A 21,769-nucleotide genomic window follows, 5' to 3' on the forward strand; every position below is an offset into this window, starting at 1 on the left:
ACCTGTTAATCTTTGTAGAAGTAGCTTGGGGAGGTCCGTGTGAGAGTAAGGCTTGGGAAGTTCCAACCTATGCTTCTGAAGTCGTTAAGGGAGCAGTCTGAGAATAACAAAGCCCAGCTGGAGAGTTAGGGCCAAAGGTTAAGTGATAACACAAAGTTTGTTTTTGATTGCTCAGATCCTGATGTTATTATAAGTTACTCTAACTTTCTGTGTTTCTCTCTGGGTTTTCAAAATGGGATCCTATACAGTGCTTTTTAAAAAATTCTGTGACAATCATAAGATTCCAGAGGCGAACATGATTATAGTGGTACAGAGAGGCAGTGGTCTTGCTCTCCACTTAGCTGGGATAAGCCCATTCTCTCAGCCTCAATTTCCTTATCTGGAAAACTGATCTTGGAACTCTTTCCCAGGCAGGTGATTGTGAGGAAAGCTGCATAAGCTACTTAAGACTACTGATAAAGGAAGGTTTTGAATGCCCACAGAACAGATGGAGCCAGAAGAATTTGTTTTCTCTTCTTTCAGTTATATGATCCTCCTTTTTCTTGGTGTGTTGTCTTTGGATTAGGAGAGCTCTTTCTTTAAAACCCTGCACCTTGGTGGCCCTGCTAGAATTGGGGTTCCCCTGGGTTACCTTCATACTTGGAAGAGTCAGGAGACAAGTTTTATTGGACCTTAGCTTTTTTCCCTTTTTTTTTTTTTTCTGAGGCAATTGGGGTTAGGTGACTTGCTCAGGGTCACACAGCTAGGAAGTGCTAAGTGAGGCCAGATTTGAACTCGGGTCCTTCTGACTTCAGGGCTGGTGCTCTATCCACCATTACTGCTATCTGACTGCCCCTCTGTCTTTTTCTTAAAGAAATAGTTCGATGCCTTTTTGTCCTAATAATACACTTTAATTTACAAATATATCCCTCTCCCTAGAGAGTGTGCCTTGTAACAAAAAACAAAACATAACAAAAAATGAGATGGATCAGCAGAATTCCGAGGACAGCTTGAACTGGGCCCGATGCTGGCGGTGTTCTGGTCGCCTCTGTCCTTCTGAAGAAGGAAGGGAGGGATGCTTCCACACCTCTGATCTGCCATTGGCAGTGCATGGTTTTGTTTCTATTCACAGTCTTGTGTGTCATTTCCTTCTGCTTTTCTGCCTCTGCATGCAAGCCTTCTCGGGCCCCTCTGAAGTAGTCTTGGTACCAGTTTTACAGCACAGGGATATCCCCTCAGGCCTCAGTCTACCTGTTCTACAGTCTCACATGCCCTCTTCCATAGAAAGTGCCATTTGGGGGTCTGTGGGGCCTTTCTGTCTTAGAGTAGGTTGCCTTTTAAAAGCTTGACTTTGCAAACTGAAACCGTACTTTTCACCTGTAACAGGTGGTCAGGGATGCCAAGGTACTTAACCTGTTTATCTTGCCCTGGGGAGTCCTTGCTTCTTGCCGCAGGGGACCTTGGCTTTCTGCAGAGAACTTGTTGTTCAGGAAGGCTGAACTGCCCATGGTGGATGAGCTACAAGTCAATTACACTTAATTATTGGGCTCATTAAAAATTAGTAGCAGAGTTTCATCAGCAGCTTTTCTTCTTGGGGGGAGATTCCCACAGAGGTGACTCATTTCCTTGGAATGGGTGCCCCCAAGGGGAAGACCGCCTTCTAGTACCAGTCGGTTGATACTGCCCGTGTGACCGGCACAGATCACGCTAGTCCTTTGTTTCCATCTTTAAAATCTTGGGGTGGGTAATCTTCAGGTTCTGAATGCTGTGGTCTAGGCCTGGTGTCATGGATCACTTCCGTCTGAAGCCCACAGACCTCTCTCTCCTGGGGATCTTGTTGTAGAATTGAGGGAGATGTACAATTTCAGTTAGACACAAGTACAAGCAAAGATGGGACCTTTCTTTCCATCTAGGTTCTCTTAGATCCCAAAACCTTTGCATGAATCCTTTGGGGTTCTGTGGGGAACCCCATCTGATCAAGATGAAGCTTTGAAGACTAGTGTTCGCTGTTATGGATTTCTTTGCCAAAGGGTAGATTAATGTGAAGAAGTCCTTTGTGGTTCAGGAAACCTGAAGGAGGTCCACGGGGAACAGGCAGTGAGTGGGTGCTGTCAGGGTCCCTGGTGATGGGCCAATGCATTGTGATAGGGCAGAGCAGTGGAAAGCCCGGCTCGCCTCCCCGTGTAATGTTTTGGTTGGCCTCCAGTACTGTTGTCAAGTGACAGCAGTGGAGATGACCTTTGGTCCAGAGGACCTGGATTTGAATCCAGGTTTTGCCAGTCATCTTTAAATCACTCACCCAGTCAGTTCTCCAGCTCCCCAGACTATGACTGGGTGGAGCTGTGCTCAGTGACCTTCTGGTCCCAAACAGTTGGAATTGGTCTCCCCTTTATTTTCCTCAGCAAGGGGAACTGTTGACTCAACTTTCTTGTTGACCTGCAGAAATTGAGGAGTGAGTGGTAGGGAAAAGGAGAGGAAATACAGGGATGTATTGGGTGACATCAGATGAAGGGAGTCAAGGAAGGAAGGGTCTGCTCCTCAGGGCCAGTGGCCCAGGAACAGCGGTAGGAGGAGGTGGAGAGAATCAGCTCTTTCCTTTGCTTCTGTGTTCTGGAGAGTTGTCTTTGGGATCAAAGGAAAAGGCCGTTCCTCCTACCCTGCCTCCAGAAAAATGACCAACAATTGACAGCCAGAGAATTGGGGGTGTAGTGGGATAGCAGCCCCTATTGGTTCTTGAGGAGTTTGCATTGCTAGGCCTTGAAAGGCATCCTGCAACTGGCACAGGTACCACAGCCCTGGAGAACAGGCCTTGTCTGGATTTTCCCTCCCCTCCCCCCAAGAGGAAGAACCAGCAGACCTAGAAGCCAGGGAGCTTGTCTATGATTTCTGACAGCTCTGTAGAATTTATTGTTGGTTCTTCATCAGCAAGAAAAGGGAGCGGCGATTCCAAAGAGAGGCAGCCTGCGATTTTGTCAGAAATGTGGATTTTTGGTGGGTCAGCTGGTGTGTCAGGGAGTTGGCTAAATTTGATCAAGATACTTGACAGTCTTGTTATCCTTTTGGACAAGAAGTGGATTCTTGACAGTACAATCAGGTGGAGTTGGAGTTGGTTTAATTAAGGGAAGTTCAATGGGTGGTTTGATGTCAGCTAGGCTTTTGGGATTCTTGTTGGACCCAGTGCTGCCTAGCCTTTTTATAAGTGACTTTGATAAGGGCCAAGCTACGGGCTTCTCAGTCTTCAGATGGCTCAAAGCCAGCAAGGACAGCTCTTGGAAAGCTGGAACCCTGGGCCAAATTCAGTTAGATCAGATTTTAGAGTCCTAAATTTGGGTCCAAGAAATCACCTTCATAAGGATAAGATGCAGGAGGGTAGCTAGATATTTTATTTGGAAAGACCGGAGAGACCGGTGTGTATGAGCCAGCATACTGACATGAGATGTCAGTCAAGGATGACTCTTGGCTCTAGCCTGATTGAACCGCCACGGCGATTTGGAAGAGGTAAAACTTGGACTGGATGTCAGGAAGCAGCTTTCTGTAGCAGAGCTCGCTCAGAGTGGAGCTAGGAAATTGTCTTACTCAGGAAGGAGTGACTTTGTAGTCACTGGAGACCTTCGAGAGGAAGGACTGCATCTGGTGTGTTGTTGAAAGGGTCCTTGGGTAAGGAATTCTATGAGGTCCCTTCCCCACTTTTTCCTCCCCCCTCCCTCCCAGGGTCTGTAATTCTGTGCTGAGACTGCCTGAAGCAGCTTGTGCAGATGGAAAACTGAGCTAGAGAAAGAAGGGACCTTGGTGATCCCTTCTTCCAAACCTTTCGTTTTTCAGACCAGGAATTGAATACAAAAAAAGGCTTGGCTGGCTTCATGCAGACTGGTAGTAAGCGTCATGGCCACATTCTCTCCACATCTGGAGCGCTTTCCATTCCAAAATAGAGTAGAGATAAGGCAGCCATGGAAGTAAAAGTACGAGCCCCTTATGTTCATGGGGCTGAGGTTCCATGGTGCTGAGAAGCACCAATCAGCTCAGCTGGTGGAACTTGAGTAAATTAGAAGTACAAGAGTATGGGATGGGGAAGTTCCATCCTAAACTGATAGCAGTAACTTAGATTTTTTTCATTTTTCTAATGATGCTCATTTTGCTGTCTCTGTGACCTCACTGACTCTGCCTTTGACCTTTCAGAACCACCCATGAGTTCCTGTTTGGAGCCCTTGCTGAACTCGTGGACAATGCCAGGTTTGTATCCTTTGGGCTTTATCTGTCCTGTGTGGATGGGAGGCTTTTGTGTTGTGGTGGGTCTTTGTTACGTTTTTGTTAACTCACCGATCTTTGCCCTCCAAAGCAAGGTGAGTGGGGTTCTATTTTTCGTGGCACTATGAAGGATAGTTACTTGTTCACTGAATGGTGCAAGACCATATACACACGTTGATCATAAGCCAAAACATTTGTCCTCTAGCATTGTTGACCCTAATGGAGACAGAGGAGCTTAGACTTAGATGATGTTTAGGGTTAGAGTTAACAGTAGAAATACTTGTAAACAACCCTTGTCCATGTTTGCTAATGGTTTTCCCTTTGTAACTATAACAAATAATCTTCATCAGCTAAAATCTCCAAGGAGATGTGGGGGTTCTGGCTAAGGAGGCTTTGACCAGAAACGAGTTTTCTTTTTAATTCTTAATGAAAACTTATGATGTATGAGTCATTTTCCTGCCCTAGTAAGGAGAGTAGTTTAAATATATGAATTTTTCTTTCAGGATCTTGCAGTGCCTCATGTTTAGGTGTTCAGTTTGCATGGGCACATGTCACCTTTGGTGTGGAGGTCTCCCCTGACTGCTTTTCTAGGCCCTATGCTAACTAAGATCTCACTTTCCATCCCTCATGATCCTGTTTGCTCATGCTGCCCTCTGCTTTGTCCAGTGCCCCCCTACATTGATTTGGAGTACAGGATTTGGAGGACTTGGAAGTTCTTATGGTCTCAGTAGATTACCAACTCCTTAGTAGTCAAATCAAATGCCCTGAGGGAATCACATTCTGAGTTTTCTGGGCCTACTGTCTTCCAGTTTCCAGAAAACAAGGATCTGCCAAAGGAATGTCTGCCATCAGACACTGGTCCCCGTCGTCGCCTCCAGAAGTAGTATGTCTCCTCCTTCCCCTGTGTCCTAACCACTTTTCTTACTCCCTTTGAACTTCGGTAGTGGGTGGAGGGATTGGTGAGCAGGTGGACATTTCCTGGGGAGACTGACAGTTCTCCTTCCTCCTTCCCTCCCTCCTCGTAAAACCTAAGAATCATTTGGTGACCTGCGTTTTTAGCCAGGATCCTAGCTTGAGGAATCACCATCGGTGCTGCTGCATGCTAAGCCTGGGCATTCCTTCAAAGTCATTTCCCCATCCTCTCTGTAGAAGAGGATCAAATGGACATGGGTGTCTCGTGGTCTCTCTCTGTTCTTTTACCTGGTTGCCAGCCCCAGCACAGAGACGATGCTGCTTTCTTTGCATTTACCTCCTCCTAATCACTCAGGCCCTCATCGGTGCTTTTGAGCTCCCCCTCCTCCTGGCTGTTTTCCTTCCCTTAGATGTCTGTCTTCGTTGGTTCTCTGCCATTCTGCCTGCCTCAGTGCTCTGCCATCTCCTTTCCTGCTTCTCTTCCACATTTTTCCCCCTGATGATGGCTGTCCCATAATACTCTGCGCCTCTGCCTTGTTGATCTCATCACCCACACATTGAGTTATCACCTCTCTTGAGAAGACTCTCCTCTCTGTAGATCCAGCCCTGCTATTTCCCTGAGCTCCTCCTCCTCAGTCCCACTGCCTGTTAGACTTTTCCATCTGGATGTCCTTTATGTGGGAGTCAGTTGCAAAATGTAACATAACTAACAGAAAGCTGCTTTGTGCCAACCATCCTTCATCCTTTCTAGGGTTTTTATGGGTGAAATTGGAAGGAAAGAAGTGAATATATGGAAAAGAAAAAAAAAAAACCCAAACATTTTCTAGGACAAACCTGCATAAGGGACAGTGCTGCCATCACCTTTGATCCCAGAATTGCAGTGTCCTGCATGAGGAATCATGAAGAGGAGACCTGCAGGGGACACAACGGGCATGATGGGCGGAGGAGTGCTTGCCAGCCCTCAAGATAACTGAAAGTGAGGAAACTTGTGGAGCTGGTTGCTGCAAAAAGGCGATTAAAAAACCAACATCAGTCAACCCATAGACCCTCACTGCAGAATTCTCAAGGATAACCTCTGATTGTCCTAAAGATGGATCCAGGGCCTTCCCTATGGTGTTTCTCAGGACAAACAACCACCCTCTGATCCTCCCAAGGGGGAAAAATGTCAATTAAACGAAACCAGTCGACCCAGCCAACAGCCACTGACAGCATTATGTCTCTTCCCTCCATTGAGAGAAGAGGGAGGTGAGTTTCATCATCTGTCCAAGCTCAGCCAGTCTCATGAGCACAATCAATCTTATGAAGTTACAAGAAGGGAGCAGGAGGGTTAACTCTATACCGGTTATACATTTCCGACATGAAGAGGTATTATGATTCCACTATGCTCCTTGTTTTTATTGTCAAAAAAACAAAAACAAAAACAGGACAGAGATTCTTAAAATCTGAGATGCAGCAAAGCCTGTAGACATCTTCCGAGAATCATGTCTTAAAAGGTATAAGACACAGAATTTTAAAAAGAAATGAATTACAGCAAAATATACTTATTAAAAGATAGGAAAAAAGCTTCATAGAGCTCAGGTTAAGAATTTATTCAGTGGAACAAAATATATACCTTAAAGCTCTCCTCCATCAAGATGTCTTCCATGTTGGCACTCATAGAAGATTTTCTTAAAGGTGTAGAAGAAATGACTGTTGCTCCCATCAAATGAGTAACAAAAGCAGACGTGTTGGCCACTGTTACAAAGGATGCTGAGGTTATGGCCCAAAGGAAAGAGATTCCAGGTGGGCCCATTTACAGGTAAACATGTTGCATGTATCAATTCAGTTTCAATCCAGTAAACGTTTATTAAGCACCTCCTCTGTGCCTGGCACTGCTTAGCACCAATAAGGAAAAAAGAATACAGTTCCTGCCCTGGAGGAAGCTTATGGGTCAATGGGAGGAGACCATACCTAAAAAGAAGCTGAAAAGCAGGATAGGAGAAGCCACAACATGGTTTGTGGGGTGGAAACCATGCAGATCTGCTAATGGAAAATGGAGTTTTCTCTACAAAGGAAGGCTTGGGAAGGTGTTTATTGTTCCACCATCCAGCTGTCCCGTCAAAAGAGATACAATGACTTGAGTCCATCCAGGTGGTGAGGGATCAGGCATGTCTCGGTGACGTGCACAAGTTACTCAAAAGACTAAGATCTATACGGGAAAAACCAAGTGGATAAAGAATATTCATTGTCCAGAGTGCTATTGGGCTATATTTGTTACTTGGTCAGATGCTGCAGATTGACAAAGGGTAGGATTCGATATGAATCGTGGATGGAGCACTGGATCTAGAGTCAGGAAGGCCCGAGTTCAAATATGGCCTTGGATACCAGCAGTGTGACTTTGGGCAAGTCACTTTACCCTCTGCCCCAGTTTCCTTAGCTGCAAAATTACTTGGAGAAGGAAATGGCAAAAGACATTCCAGGATCTTTGGCAAGAAAAACCCCAAGTAGAGTCATGAAGGGGTAAGATGTGACCGAACAGCAGAAAGAAAGTTCGATGCCTTTAAGTAATGATTCAGTGCTATTAGCGCCTCCACATGATGACATCACTGCCTTGTTTACTCACTGAATTCAAAGAATTAGAGTTGGAGGCCATCCAAAGAGTGGTGGAGAGGTGCGGAGTGGGCTTGAGAAGGTGGCAGCCATATTTGGCAGAAGTAGTCTGAAGCATCCTAAGAAAAAGATGACCAAGAAAGATGGCAGGCTGGCTTGTCAGTGAGGTGGGAATACCTCAAAGAGAACTTGTGCTCCACTGGGAGCCGTGCCCATGTCAGCAAGTCCTGAAGGCCAAAGAGAGTGGAATATTGATGGGAGGATGGGCAGACATGATGGACCACACTCTGCACTGGTGGAGGAGATGCCCCTGTGGGTATCTAAGTGTGTTCACATCACCTGTGCTTTGAATTACAGCTCCTCTGCACAATCAGGCTTGCTTCTTGGCAGTGCTACTCTGCTTCCCAGTCACCCCACTCTGCTCTGTAGCCTCCCCTCCCCTACTGTCCCTGTGCCTGCAACATTCCCCCTTCTCATCACTTCCTGTCTTTCCTAGCTTCCTTCCAGCCCCACCTTCTATCCTACCTGGTCCAGGAAGCTTTTCCCAATCTTTCTTAATTCTAGTGCTTTCTGAGAAGTAGTTCCCCTGGATGCTCTCTGGGGCCAATTGGTTCAGAGTTGTTTACATGTTGTTTTGCAGGGTCTTTGTGCCAAAGCTGTGCTGGAGCCTCCCCAGCTTATGTCTGTCTGCTCAGCTACACATAACGATGTCATTTTGACCCTTTTCAAGTAAGAAGGACAACAAACAACATGTTCTCCAAGGGCAGAGGCCGTCTTTAACCTTCCTTTATTCCCATTGCTTAGCACAATGCTTGGCACATAGTAGGTGCTCAGAGAGTGTTTATTGACTGGACTAGAGGGTACCTACAATCTCCAGCTCTGAGCTTATAATCATGTTGAAAAGGGCCTGAAGAATCGGCCCGGTCCCCATCATAAAAGAAAACTCTGGTGTTCTCAGCTTATGATTATCCAGTGTTGGCCCAGACCACTCAAATCAGAAGGAGCTCAACCCTTCTCAAAGCCCATTTTCTATGGGACTTGTTCTGCCTCTTTAGACAGGACTTCAGCTGACTCAGCCAGCACTAAGCAGTCAGACTCTGCGTCTGTGGGGTGACCCTGTGGCCCCCCACAAGTGATTGGGCTGCTTTCCTCAGGACGGAGGATGGAGCCATCCTGAAGGCTTTTCTAAAGGAAACGTTTCTAGTTCTTTCAGCTCTCCCTCCCAGGATGTGGCTTTCAGGTCCCTCTGCATTCTGTCAGCCAAGACCGAATGTGGATCACAGCATAGGATTTGCACCTTTTTGGTTGTTTACTTGCCTTTTTTTTTTTCCTTTTTGAGCTAATTTTTCTTGTGCAACATAGTGATGGAAATATGTATAAAAATTTGCACAAGTTTAACATATATTGGATTACTTGCAGTCTAGGGGAAGGTATGGGGGAAAGGAGGGAGGAAAATTTGGAACACAAAGTTTTGCAAGGGTGAATGTTGAAAACTATCTTTGCGTGGATTTGGAAAAGAAAAAGCAATTAAAAAAAAAAAAGTCCCAAATTGAAGACAGTGAGTGGGGTCTGAGTTCAGCCAAGGTGACAGTCCAGAAGAAATGCTGCACATTTCTGTGTTGGAAGCTGTGTCACATTGTTGAATTTAGTCCATTTAAGGCAAAACAAACAAAACCTGAGAGGTTTTTTCCCTCCAAATTGCTGTTTAGTCCCATCTTGGATTCCTGAAGTTTGATTTTTTTACAACCCAGATGAAGACGTTGGAGGCTAATGATCTATCCAGTCCTCTGGGCTTCAAGACGGGATTTTATCCTGTAGAGAGCCGGTTTGACACAGGCCCTCTGGGTGGCTTCCCTAGTGACTGGATTCGGGGACTGACTCAAGCTCAGGCTGGAAAGGAGGTTAAATGAGTAAACATCCATGAAGAGACATCTGCTTTTTTCAGGATCAGGAGAAAATGAGATGAGCTCTTGTGACTTGTGGCTGTGTGCTCTCCACGTGACCCGCTTTTCCATTAGACCTTGGCAAAACAGAGTTCTCCACTAAGCCAGGGGCAAATGTGATACCGGTGAGGAAAAGCATGGCGGGGTTTGGTTTCCGTCTCTGCTGCGGCCTGCCTCGGGGCCAGGCACTTACTCCTGAACTCTGGAACTCCCCTAAAGGGCCCTTCCAGATCAGACTTTGTGTTCTGGTTCTTCTGGCCCAGGATCTTGATGACAAGAACCAAGGGACTGATACTCCATGATGCTTTCTAATTTGCAAAAATAAAAGTGAAAATCCAAAAGGCTGCAAGCTGAATTGGGTGATCTGTAAAGGAAGTGTTTCTAACTCTTCTTACAAATGTTCTCACCATGAAGGCATTTGTAAGATGGGCCAGAGCCTTTTTGTGTCCTGTTGTCGGAGCCCAGATAGCCCAGACATAGGAAGGCAAAGCCTTGCTGCCTGGAGCAGTCAGACGTGTGCTGGTAGTCCCCCCAAGAGTGCCTGCTGTGGAAATGCAGAATGCTGAGGCCGGGCGGCCATGAGGTCTCGGAGGTCAGCTCGGGGGGAAGTGACGGGGCCATCTCGAAGCCGGGTTGGGGCAGCTTGCTTCTGGTGCCCACCTTCGATGCTGATCTTCTCTCTCTCTTTCTCTCTCTCTCTTTTAGAGATGCTGATGCCACCAGGATAGATATTTATGCAGGTAAGAGAGCTGTCGGGCCTGGGAAAGGAGAGGGCGGGGAAAGAACTTTGCCTTGGGAAAAACACCAGTTTCGGTTTTGGAGACCTAGGCTCCAAATGAGTGCTCCAGTTACTCTCTGTGAGAGTCTGGCCATGTCACTTAACGTCCCAGCCCCCCTGGCTTTTATTCCATCTTTCAGATAACCTTTACGGAAAAGGGCACCCACAAAAGTACTCTGAATGGTAATAAGTCAGCCTCAGAGATTAAAGAACACATTAAGTAGCACAGGACAAGATGGAGTGTCCAAAGATTATGCAGATAGTCACAGGAGATCAAGAGAAATTTGAGAGGTTGAGGCAGGAGGTACAGCAGCCAATCTTGCAAGGAGGGAAGGGAAGTCCTCAAGCCTTGGCTGAGCAGGGACTTGAAGGGAGAAGTGGAAGCACCCGAGGAAGGCCTTCAGAGCATATCCTCTTGAGGCCCCATCTGCTCTGGAAGAACCAGGTCACCTGCTCTGGCGGCCTTCGGAGGCTCCCCGGGTGAGTGTGGTTCCCCACTGAATTGAAAGCTTAGAATTTTAAGTTCCATGGCATCTCGCTCATCACCGTACTTAGTTGGCTCCGTCCTTTTGTAATAATACTTTTCCCCCCTGACTGGGTAGAGAGATGAGGGATCTCAGTGTCCTTATTCATTATTTTGCATTATTTGTCTATTGAATGTTTCTATCAATACCTTTCCCTTTTTATCATTTGAACAATGAAAAGTCGGAAAGAGAGCAGAGAAAGGCGGCTTTGAGATTTCACATGGTCTGTGCCAATTATTTTTTCCTGAGGAACTCCCTGTGGAAGAGACAGTATGGTATAATGGTCTTCGAGAAGCAAGGGTCAAATGCTGACTCTGATGCTTATTTTATGATCTTGACGAAGTCATTTCTTTGGGCCTCAATTTCCCCATCTATGAAATGATGATAGTAGCATCTATCCACAGGATCTTTCTTAGCCTCAAGTAAGACAATGCACAGAAAGTGCTTTATGTAACATGAGATAAGTATTTGGCAGCTATTCCAAGAAGTTTGAAGTAATTTTGAATGGAATTAATGAGATTTGGAGAACTGAATATTGTATGTTGACTTGTAAAGTGAACTGCCTTAGTCCTTTATCTTTTAGGGGTTTGGTCATTCTGCAAATAAAAACTTCATTGTGACAAGTGCCAGGAAAACAATCACTGCTTTCAGGGTGATGAACCTCCCCAAAGGGAGCTCAGTTTCCCCTTTCTCCATCTTCAGGGAAGGAAACGTGCGCTGCCCTTGGTTTGACTCCTGAAAACCTAAAATAGCTCTGTTCATTCCCATATGGTCACGACGCTATTTGAAAAATAGGCTTAATCCACTGGTGAGTAGCATGTGATCATGTTCCTTATGAAAGAAGGAGCCGTAGGACTTGGGAGAGAAGACCTTTACTCCAGATCCCTTTATTTTCATAGATCTGGGTTCGAGCCCCATCTCTGTACTTAGTACCTGTCTGATCCTAGGTACTTTACAAGTACAGGATAAGGGAGGTTGAGGTAGACCAAGACCTCTAATGTCCTAGCTCCAAATCTATGATTCTGTGATCTTTGTTCGTGAACTTAGTGTTAACAGGAATGAACTATGTAACTTTGATTTTTTTAATATCATTTATTAATATTTTTAAAAATATCTAACCCTCAAATTGTCTCCCACTGAGAAGACGAGCGATACGTTCCTGGTGCTCCATTGTTTAAACCCAGAAGACTGGCCCTCACCCCCACTCCACCCCGAAAAAGCTCTAAAGGGGGAATGCTCTCTGCTCTGTTGAGAAGCAGAAGAAATGGTGGAGTGCCTCTGGGGAGCAACATCATTTGATGGAACCCCTGCATTGTCATCTTGTGTGAACATGCCTCCAGAAGGGCAGAAGCACAGCGCCATCACCTACCTCTGCCAGAGAGAAGGAAGAGGGGAATGTTTTTAAAGAGCTCGACAGGCTCCTTCAGATCGGGGCAGAGATCTTTGGCGACTTAAATGTGAAGGTTGAAGGCGGGCATGGGGGAGGAGACGGCATAGACTCTCAGAGGACCAGGACAAGACCTGAGGCTTGTGCACGGCTCAGAATCCTCCGTGGAGATCGTTAGTATTGCCATTTGTTTTTCTAAATTCTTTTTTATTATGAATCTTTAACCATCATCAACAGAATAAGGATTTCTATATTCAAGAAAGAACAAGTCTTGGATAAGAGTTTATGTAATTTTAAACATGTGTGTAATTACATATGTGTGTATGCACACGTATATACGCATATACAATGGAGGAATAAGAGATTTCCACTTGGTGTCAATTCTGGAATTCTTTGATCTTTGACTCGGAAAGATGATGAGAAGGAAATGGCGATTTTGGAGAGATTGTGAGAGAACAAGCACACTTCTGGAAGGCAATATGGAATTGTATACAAAAGTCACTCAAACATAACCTTTGACCCCATGATACTTCTAGGCATGTATCCCCGAAAAATAAAGGGCAGAGAGGGAACCCATATGTTCAAGACCATAATAGCAAAGAATTGGAAACAAGATGGTGCTCGTCCATTGGGAACTGGATGGATCAATCAAGGTTTATGAATGTCCCTCTACCTAGAGTGTTCTCCCTGGTGGACTTTCTGGGCTTCCTTCAAGACTCCACTCAAACCCCACTTTCCGAGGAGTCCTTTGCAGTCTGCATTCTTTCTCTAGACTTGGATTTCTTTCTGGAAGCTCTCTTCAGGCCTGGAACCATCCATTGGAAGGATTCTGCCCCTCCTCCTCCCCCTCTGATTGGATGGCTCTTGCCTAACCTAAAGAGGCTCTTCAGATCTACCCTGACTTCTGGCCCCAACCAAGCTGAATGTACCCTGTGTGCATTTTGATGGCTCCTGTGTCCGCTGCTGAACCTCCCCTCCCCCTAGCTTGTTTTTTTGTGTTATTTCCCCCAAAGGAGAGTGAACTCTTTGTGCACTTAGCACCATACCTGGAGTAGGAGAAGCCTGATACAGCCCCACCCACTTGGAGTGTCTTCCTTTCCAGATTACCTCCTGCTGACACTGCAGTAACAAGCCTGGGGCTGGTATATACTTAGCTATTTGTACTTTGTCCCTCCCATTAAAATGGTCCTTGAGGGCAGGGATTATGATTTTGCTTTTGTATCCCAATTACCAGGTTTTACTAGAGCCTGGAGAGAGATGTTGAGTTCAGTAATTCACTTCACAGTAGACATTTGTGAAGCACCTACTATGTGCCAAACAAGCATTGTACTAAGTGCTAGAGAGTCAAAAGCCAGTCCCTGCCCTCAAAGAGCTTACTGATGGGGGAAGACAGAATACAAAAGGAAGTAGAAATAGGAAAGGGCCAAGGAGTACCCAGGGCAGAGACATGATGTCTGTGGTATCACAAAACAAGCAGAGCCACTGATGGGTAGTAGAGATACATATACACTGGAGTGAATGAGCAGAACCCGAACTGTTTTATACCATGATAAGGTGAAGAGAAAGAACTCTGAGAGAACTTGGAACTTGATTGACTGAAGCAGTGGACAATGACAACATTAGAAGATTAAGGAAGAAACAATTCTCACAAATTGACCTGGACAAGGTCTTTAGAAGGAGATGTGTGTTCTCCACATGGCCAGTGTGTTGATGGACCCATCCCAAGTTACAAGGGAGATAATCTTGGAGAGAGGCTGGAACGCTAAATTAGGGGTTAAGTAGGCCAAAAAAAATCATCATCAGATTGGTTTAGAATCGGTCATTTCTGCACATTATATTGGCTTTTTGCCACCCTCTAATCCCCAGAAGTGAATCCTTCCATGAGCAAGGTAAAGCCATCCAAAAGAGCATAGATTTTTGAGCTTGAAGGAACTTGAGTCCAACATTATGCTGGAAATGAAAGCGAGAGACATCGACTGGTCCACATTGGCCTGGACACTAAATGGCGGAGCCAGGATTCAGCCTGGACTTCACGTTGCACTGGTGCTCAGGTTCAGCCAAAGCAGCTATTACTTTGACCTTACTGGCTAGTATGTGCAATAGTCTCTTCCTTCTCTTACATAGTCTTCATGAATTAATTTTTTAAGTGCTCAACACAAGGGATACTGAATAACACAGCAAAAAAAAAAAAGGATGAAACAATGAAGTTGACAGTGCAGAAGTTACATTGGAATTGTCATCTATGTGCAGAGCATTGACTAAAATAAAAGTCACGATAACAATTTAGAAGGCAAGCTCAGGACAAGAAAACAGTGTGAATAACCTCACTGAAATTTCCATTCACATGTGCTGTTGATGCTGAACGTTGGGAAATAGAAAAAAGACAAAGAGATTGACCTTGATAACGACTATTATCTGAAGCTGATGGCTGATATTTACCCATAAAGGTGGTGGTGATGGCCTGCTGCTTGTAAGATTTTGGGGGAGATTCCAAGAAGTATTGTTTTATAAAATTGTTCAAAGCCACAGAAGCAGAAAATAAGGGTAGAGAAACAAGCTGTCTTGTCACCCCAAGGTTGGAATCTTTCATGGGAGAACCTGCAAGAGAACAATACAAGGATAGAAAATGGAACAGATGTGATGATGTTATTAGGGGGATGAATTATCTCAGGCCTTGAAGAAATAGCACCATAGAGAAGAAATTGGAAACCAAATAGTGATTCCTCGAGTCATCAAGAAGAGGTGGAAGATTTGCTTTATAGGGTAACTCACTTAGAGAAAGAGCTGAAAGATTGGAAGAAATTACGCAGACCACACCCAAGAGGCCACTGAGAATATATAATTTTTTTTTTAAAAAGCCTTTATGCTTTTTATAAAATCAGGGTGATATTGATCTCAGTCTTGAGGATATTCTTGATGAAAAATGTAAGGGAACAGACAAGCTTTAACAGTCCTCTACAGGTGTGGTTTTATTTTCACCAGTTGACCAAAACATGCAGAAAACGCAACAGTCCTATTCTATGTGATTATTGATGACCAAAATTAAATTTAAATTTTAAAAGGTGTTTGTCATAATGGAGCGTTACAAGGTTCCAGGAAGGATACAAATGTTGGGACACGATTCTTTGATGATTGGAACTGCCGTCCCCTGTTCAATTTTCTATGAGTAATGTCAGCTGAGGAATATTACAGACATCTGCTTGCCAAAAATGTTAATCATTGTCATGGAGGCTCCCTTGTGCCACATCCAAGAGGAAGAGGAGTTGTCGTTAGAACCAGGAGAGTCCGTTCTGAAGTTTGTTTGTGGGTGACTGGTGTTCTGGGTAGATGGAGGCCCTCAACCCTGAGATCCAGAACTATTCAGAAGTAATTGGTCTAACAGTCCATAGGAAAAAAATTAAATGTTTGGAAAAATATCTCATGTCCAGAGTGACAATCATCTAAATGGCTAGAGGCCTAGGGAATCATCATGCTTTTCACCCCGAATCTTGATAGCAGTCATATTGCAGAGGGGGTCAGTGCTGGAGAGCGTCATAGTGGGTAAGGATGATGAGGACTCGAGAAGCAACGTGTCAGTAAGGAAATGTCTAGAAGAGGAGGCAGCCTGCCTGGTCATCTGACGGAAGTGGAAGATTGCAGATGAAGACCCTCTGTAAGGGGCATTTAAATGGGTGCCACAGCGCATCAGGAGATTGAGGCCCGGAAGTAATTTCTGTGGATATTAGGACTGCCCTTGGGCGGGATCCTGGCCATATTGAGATAGCTTCGGAATGGGTGACTCTCTCACTGATTGGCTGTGCCCTACCTATGTAAGCCCACTGCAGGCAGCATCCGCCCTCTTTAACCTCGTGCTCTTCACCCTGGCTCCCCAGCCTGGGTGGCCAAGCCAAGATGGATAGCCAAAAGAGGTAAGGGTTTTGGTAGTGAACACATGGACCCTCCTGTTGTAAGGTCTCAGCGGTATAGAGGAAGGCCTTCACAGTGAAGCACATTGGTCAGAACTTCTTCAAAAGAGAATTCTGGTAGGGTCTAGGCCAGGAAAGTGGGTGTCTGTCAACAAGGTCAGGCTGAAGTCTGAATTGTGTTGGGTTCATGTTGTGCGCCCACTTTCCTAGTCTGTTCTCCTAGGCCTTCAGCCCATGCTGCCAAGTAGCGGTTTACCTTGGAGTTATCTCCTTAGGCCAGCTTCCTTTCTGATGTTTCTTGTTTCCCATATGGGAATCACCTGGACTGGGAGAAACCACGGCGATTTTTGAGGAAAACAAGGTTGCCCATTGATAGATGAATGAGCCCAGCTGGCCCACAGGGAGAGCTTTTAAGGCTGATCTGGATGGGCATCCTCGCCCTATGTAATTAAATCATTTAAAGCAATCTTCAACCCTTCTAAGTGCTTCATTGTGGTCGTCCTTTGTTCTCAAAGAGGACCAAAATGAAATTCTTTGCTGAGTTACCGAGTGCCCAACTGGCCAATCAGACCATTATGAGCCCGGAATGCCCAACCACAAGTCGGACACAAATAGCCCACGTGAACAATTAGGGTGGGCTCTCTAACTTTGTACATATCGTGTTTCTTCCGAACTAATTCAATTCATCTTTGCTCATAGAGCCCCTTCTCTGATCAGGGCACGCCATGCGGGGCGGTTCTGTGCCAGTGTCTCCCACGGCTTATCCTGAAGTTCTTAAGAGAGACCTTGAGAGTGTCCTTGTATGGCTTTTTCTCACTACCTTAAGAGCACTTGCCCTGTAGGAGCTTTCCATAAAATAATATTTGGGGCAAATATCCATTGGACATTCAAACACTGGGCAATCCAATGGAGTTGCCCTCCCTGCAGTAGGTGGAATGCTTGGCAGTTTAGTTTGGGGAAAGGACCTCAGCGTCTTGGTGTCTTCCCCTACCAGGTGGTCTTCCTAAGTGCTCATTAGTACTTCCCTGAGTACTAGAGACACAAAGAAAAATCAGAATGGCTCCGCCCTCAGCAGCCTAATAGCATGTGTGCTTGTAAATGGGCATCCTTACAGGGATGGATTTAAGCTGAGTCTTAGGGGAAGCTGGGAGTGATTATGAGAGGTGGAGGTGAGGAGGCTTGGGACCCGGCCAGTGCAAAGGCGTGGAGATTGGAGATGCCCCTATGAGTAAGGAAAGCAGATAGGCCTGCCGGGTGCCTGGAGGGCAAGAATGGGTAACAGGCCCAGGGAAGCAGGATCCTGAGGGGAATTGAACTTGTAGACGGGCTTCAGGGAGCTTGGCTGCCTTGGTGAAGGGCCTGAGGGAGGCCAGGCCCACCCACTTACGGCACCCATTGGCCCAGGGCGAGCCAATATGGAGGAAGTCATTGGCTTAGACCTCAAAGGGAGGGCCTGGGACCACTTGGCCTGTGCTATGAGTGCTCTTTTGGCCCTGGCGGCTCCTCGGAATGTGTTTGAAAAATGTTTGAATGTATGTATGTTTTAAATAAAAAATCGTAGTACCAATTAGTAAATGAATATATTGAAATGAATGATCAAAATATATATATATTTTACAAAACAAGTTCTGAGACTTCAGGTTAAGCGCTGTTCTACTTCAGCCCCCTTCTACAGAGAAAGGAAATTGAGGCCCAAAGACCGGCTTTTTGTAGTCCAGAGAATAAATGAATAAGGAAGCATTTAGCCGTGCTTAATATGCGCCAGAGAAGGGGAGGGAATGAGCATTTATTAAGCACCTCCTGTGAGCCAGACAGTGTGCTGAGCACTTTACAAATGAGGTTTTATTTGATCCTCACAGCCATCCTGCTGGTTCGGTGCTATTATTATCCACAATTTAGAGCTGAGGACAGTCCCAGGGCTAGGAAGTGACTGGGACTGGATTTGCAGCAGCTCTTGCTGCCTCCAGGGCTAGTTCTCTTAACTGCCTCTATAAATACTGATGCAAGTCATCTCCTGCCCTCAGAGAGCTCACTTTCCCCCCTTCCCCCCACAAAGTTCATTTTGGTCTGGGGAGTCCATTAACAAGCCCTGGGGGAGCAAGTTAACCCGATTACCATTGGGGTAGACTGAGAACTCTTCTCTTGCCCTGTCCCCCAAGTACTTCTCTTTCTCATAGAGGGGCTGTCCGCCAGGACCCCACTGACCCTAAACTGGGACAGTGTCACACATCCCCCGCCCCAGACCCTGGTCATTTGGTCTGTGAGCAGCACTCACAGGCACAGGAGAGGGCACCGGCCTTCTCAGGGGGACCCTTCTTTCTCCGACCATCCCGTCCCCCGTTAGCTTTTCACCCCACGCCGGCGTTCATTGCTCCTGGATGGACTGGCTGGGCTGGATCCCGAGGCCTGCTCCATGGTGGCCACCTGGGGAGAGCACATTTCCGGTGTTGGGGAGCAGTTCCCTGGATGTCTCCAAGGTTCTCAGTTTGCAGAGGAAGGTCGGGGGCGGCTGCTGCTCCTTCTGGGCTCCCCCGTGCCCTCTGGTGGGGATACTGGGCACTGCAGCCCTTTCAGTCTCCTCCATTGTATGGGAGATGGCCCCATGGTCCAGTTAGGGAGAGAAGCTTGTCTGGGCACGGGGCAGCCGGCCCAGGAAAGGACGAGAAGGAGGTGAGAGTCGGGCTGCTGTGGCTGGGACGGGGACTTCTCCCTGTGCCCCGGGACCAGGCCCTGCCACGTTCTGTGTGCAGATTCTGATGGCATCCTTAAGATGGTGTCGTGCGACCCCTGGTGAGGGCTTCCCCGCGGGCCACCGCTCACCCACTGTCTCCTGACTCCTCTTTACAGAGCACCGGGAGAACCTCCAGGGAGGCTTCATGCTCTGCTTTCTGGATGACGGCGCCGGAATGGATCCAAGTAAGTGACTGGGAGGAGGCAGGGCGGCCTTCGCCCCCTTTCCTGGCCTTGGGTCTCTGGTTCCCTCGCCCTGGCGCTCCCCAGTGTGGAGTCCCTGAAAATTTCCGGGGTCCCGGGGCTCCTCCCACCCCTGAGCTTGGGGCCAGACTCGGCGTCTCCTGGGGTCCTGATGGTGGCGCCCCTGCCCACGCCTCGGTGTCTGTGTTGCAGATGATGCCGCCAGCGTCATACAGTTTGGGAAGTCGGCCAAGCGGACCCCCGAATCCACGCAGATCGGGCAGTACGGCAACGGCTTAAAATCGTAAGTAGGGGGAGCCCTCCAAGGCGCGGCACGCTCCAGAGGCTGCTGCAGGCTGGGAAAGGCCATCCGTGCTCCCCGTCTTTCCCACTCATCCCGGCTAAGTCACTCACTTCGCCCTTCGATATCGCTTCCTTTTGACCGTCCTTGGGGTGGGAGACGATCCAGGCGGGCCCCGACTGGGAAGCCAGTTAGGGACCCTCGGCGCTCTCGAGGGAAAGTCGTTGGAGTTTGTTTAAAACCAGGGCTCGGGCCGTGTCTGCTCCGGGTGAGTCGTGGCCCCACATGAGTGATTGTCCTTTTTCCCCTTGAAGAGTTCTTCGTCTTGCGAGAGTCCCCCCGGCAGGCCCTTGGTTGCCTCCTTGTGGCTTGGGGGCTCAGCTGCAGGTGTCAGGGAGGACGGCCCTGCCAGCCTCGGAAGAGGACCAGCCTTGCCCAAGGCATGCAGAGAGCTCTCCTCCAGGCCGAGGGCTGGGGGCTTCTCGATGGGACGGGCAGAGACGGCTGCCGGGGACCTTGGCTCGTGATCCCAACTGCCTGCTCCCTTTCTGGCTCCAGTTTGTGGGGAGTCTCTGGAGGGCGATTTCTCTTTCTGAACGTCCTTTGGGTAGAATGAGACGATTTGGGGGAGCCAGAGTACCCCGGACGGCGAGGGGCGTTCTTGTTGGAGGAGGAGCTGTGTCTGAGGGTGCGAGGGGGCAGGCACCCAGCTGGGCTGCATGGAGGCTGGACCAGAGGGGAGGCTGTGATGCTCCCGCCCACTGAGCTTAGCTTCCCCCAGCTCCTGCAGGTGCTCCCCAGGAGGCCAGGATTGGGCGGAGCGTCCGGCCGGGTCCTGTCCTGCAGTGGCTGAAGGAGCTGGCTGGGGGGAGGGGGCGCGCTTCAGCCACGTGGAGGTGATCGGGCAGCCAGTGACAGCGCATCTGGGGGCCGTGTCAGCCTGGAGAGGAGACGCTGGGGAAGGGCGTAAGAGGGATTGGGGGCACCCTCGCCTGGAAGCGGGGCCCCCAGGGCACCAGGAGCGGCTGTCAAACAGGCCTAGCCTGGGACAAGAATAGCACCGTCCCCCCTTGGAGGAGTGATGGGGTGCAGGGGACCCCAACTTGCAGGCGGGTTCAGATCCTGCCTTCAAGACTAAATGTAGGTCTGGGACCTCAGGCAAGCCACTCCCCCTGGCCAAGCCTCAGCTGCTCATCTGTAAAATGGGAATGTGGGAGGGCCCTAGGAGGGCCGCTGGGCTCCAAATGACAAATAACTGTCCAAGATGAAGACAAAGGGGGAGCTTTGGAAATGGGGGGGCCCAGCAGCTGGGAGGGAGGAAAGAAGCTTCCTGGAGACCGCGTCGTGAACCCAGAGTCGTGGAGGGAACAAGGGGTGCTCCAGGAGAAGAAAAGGGGCCCATAACAAGGGAGGATGAAGAGTTCTGTATACCGAGCAGGTGGGGGGGCTGGCTGCCCCGTGGGAGGGGCCACTGGCAGAGGCTGGAGAGGCTGGGGGAGACGCCCCAAGTCTGCCAGAAAGCCGTAGGCCCCGGCCTTGAGTGCCGTGCTGGGCGGCCAAGTGTGATCAAGGGGTCATCGCTGACCCCTCCCCCAGCCTGGGGTGAGGCAGAGGCTCCGAGGGGAGCCTCCAGTGGGATGGAGCTGGGCCCCAGGATTCTTGTCCGGGCCAGAACTTTCCAGGCTGGTGCTCGGGCCTCCAGGCCTTTGCTGCTGATAACGTCGTCGCCCCCTCTCTTTACCCATTAAGTTTCCACCTGTGCTTTCTCTCTGCCCCATCAGACATTCCTCTCCTCTCAGACCCCACGTGGTAGCTCTTGTTCTAATCCCTCACGTACTCGTACAGTCTTGGATCTTAGAGTCGTCCGGATGGGGAAGAATGGAGGGGATCTGCTCCCGTCCTGCCAGGCTCTGGTCAGGTGCCAGGTTTTGTGGCCTCCCGGGCTGTGGTTAAGGAAGGGCGCAGGAGCCCTGCGGCCGGGGCTCCAGGTGGTTCTGCAAATGGCGGAGAGACAAGCCAGATGGAGGCCTCTCCCAGCTGATCTGGGAAGTGGACGGATTGTTGCCAAATTAGGACAAAAGAAAGACACATCCCAAGAGTTTGCAAGAAAACCTTTAAGTTTCTGCCTCAGTGAAGAGTTTGCACGTTGCCAGTACCTTGGGCGAGGAGAGAAGGGCTGGAAAGCGCCGTCACCCGGAGGCCTTGATGCTTTCAACGTGGCCTCTTCTAAGTATCTCAGGAAAGCTTATTTTAGCCAAAGGCAAGCAGGCAAGCGGGCACCGAGTGCCTCGGA

At 48.1% G+C, this 21,769-nt stretch overlaps 1 protein-coding gene across 7 annotated transcripts in view; it reads left to right on the forward strand.

Moving 5' to 3' along the window:
• Positions 1-21,769, forward strand: part of MORC2 (MORC family CW-type zinc finger 2) — a 45,785-nt gene that overhangs the window by 8,186 nt on the left and 15,830 nt on the right. For 6 of the 7 annotated variants that reach the window (XM_074293552.1, XM_074293609.1, XM_074293580.1 and 3 more), the window contains exons 2-5: positions 4,156-4,209; positions 10,374-10,408; positions 19,110-19,178; positions 19,389-19,479. In XM_074293552.1, the coding sequence (XP_074149653.1) occupies positions 4,156-4,209; positions 10,374-10,408; positions 19,110-19,178; positions 19,389-19,479 (249 nt within the window). Of the gene's footprint in view, positions 1-4,155; positions 4,210-10,125; positions 10,261-10,373; positions 10,409-19,109; positions 19,179-19,388; positions 19,480-21,769 lie in introns of those variants that run through there. The other variant, XM_074293570.1, reaches the window with a different exon arrangement.

This window comes from Sminthopsis crassicaudata, chromosome 1, assembly GCF_048593235.1.
Source record: "Sminthopsis crassicaudata isolate SCR6 chromosome 1, ASM4859323v1, whole genome shotgun sequence".
Classification (NCBI taxonomy): Eukaryota; Metazoa; Chordata; class Mammalia; order Dasyuromorphia; family Dasyuridae; genus Sminthopsis; species Sminthopsis crassicaudata.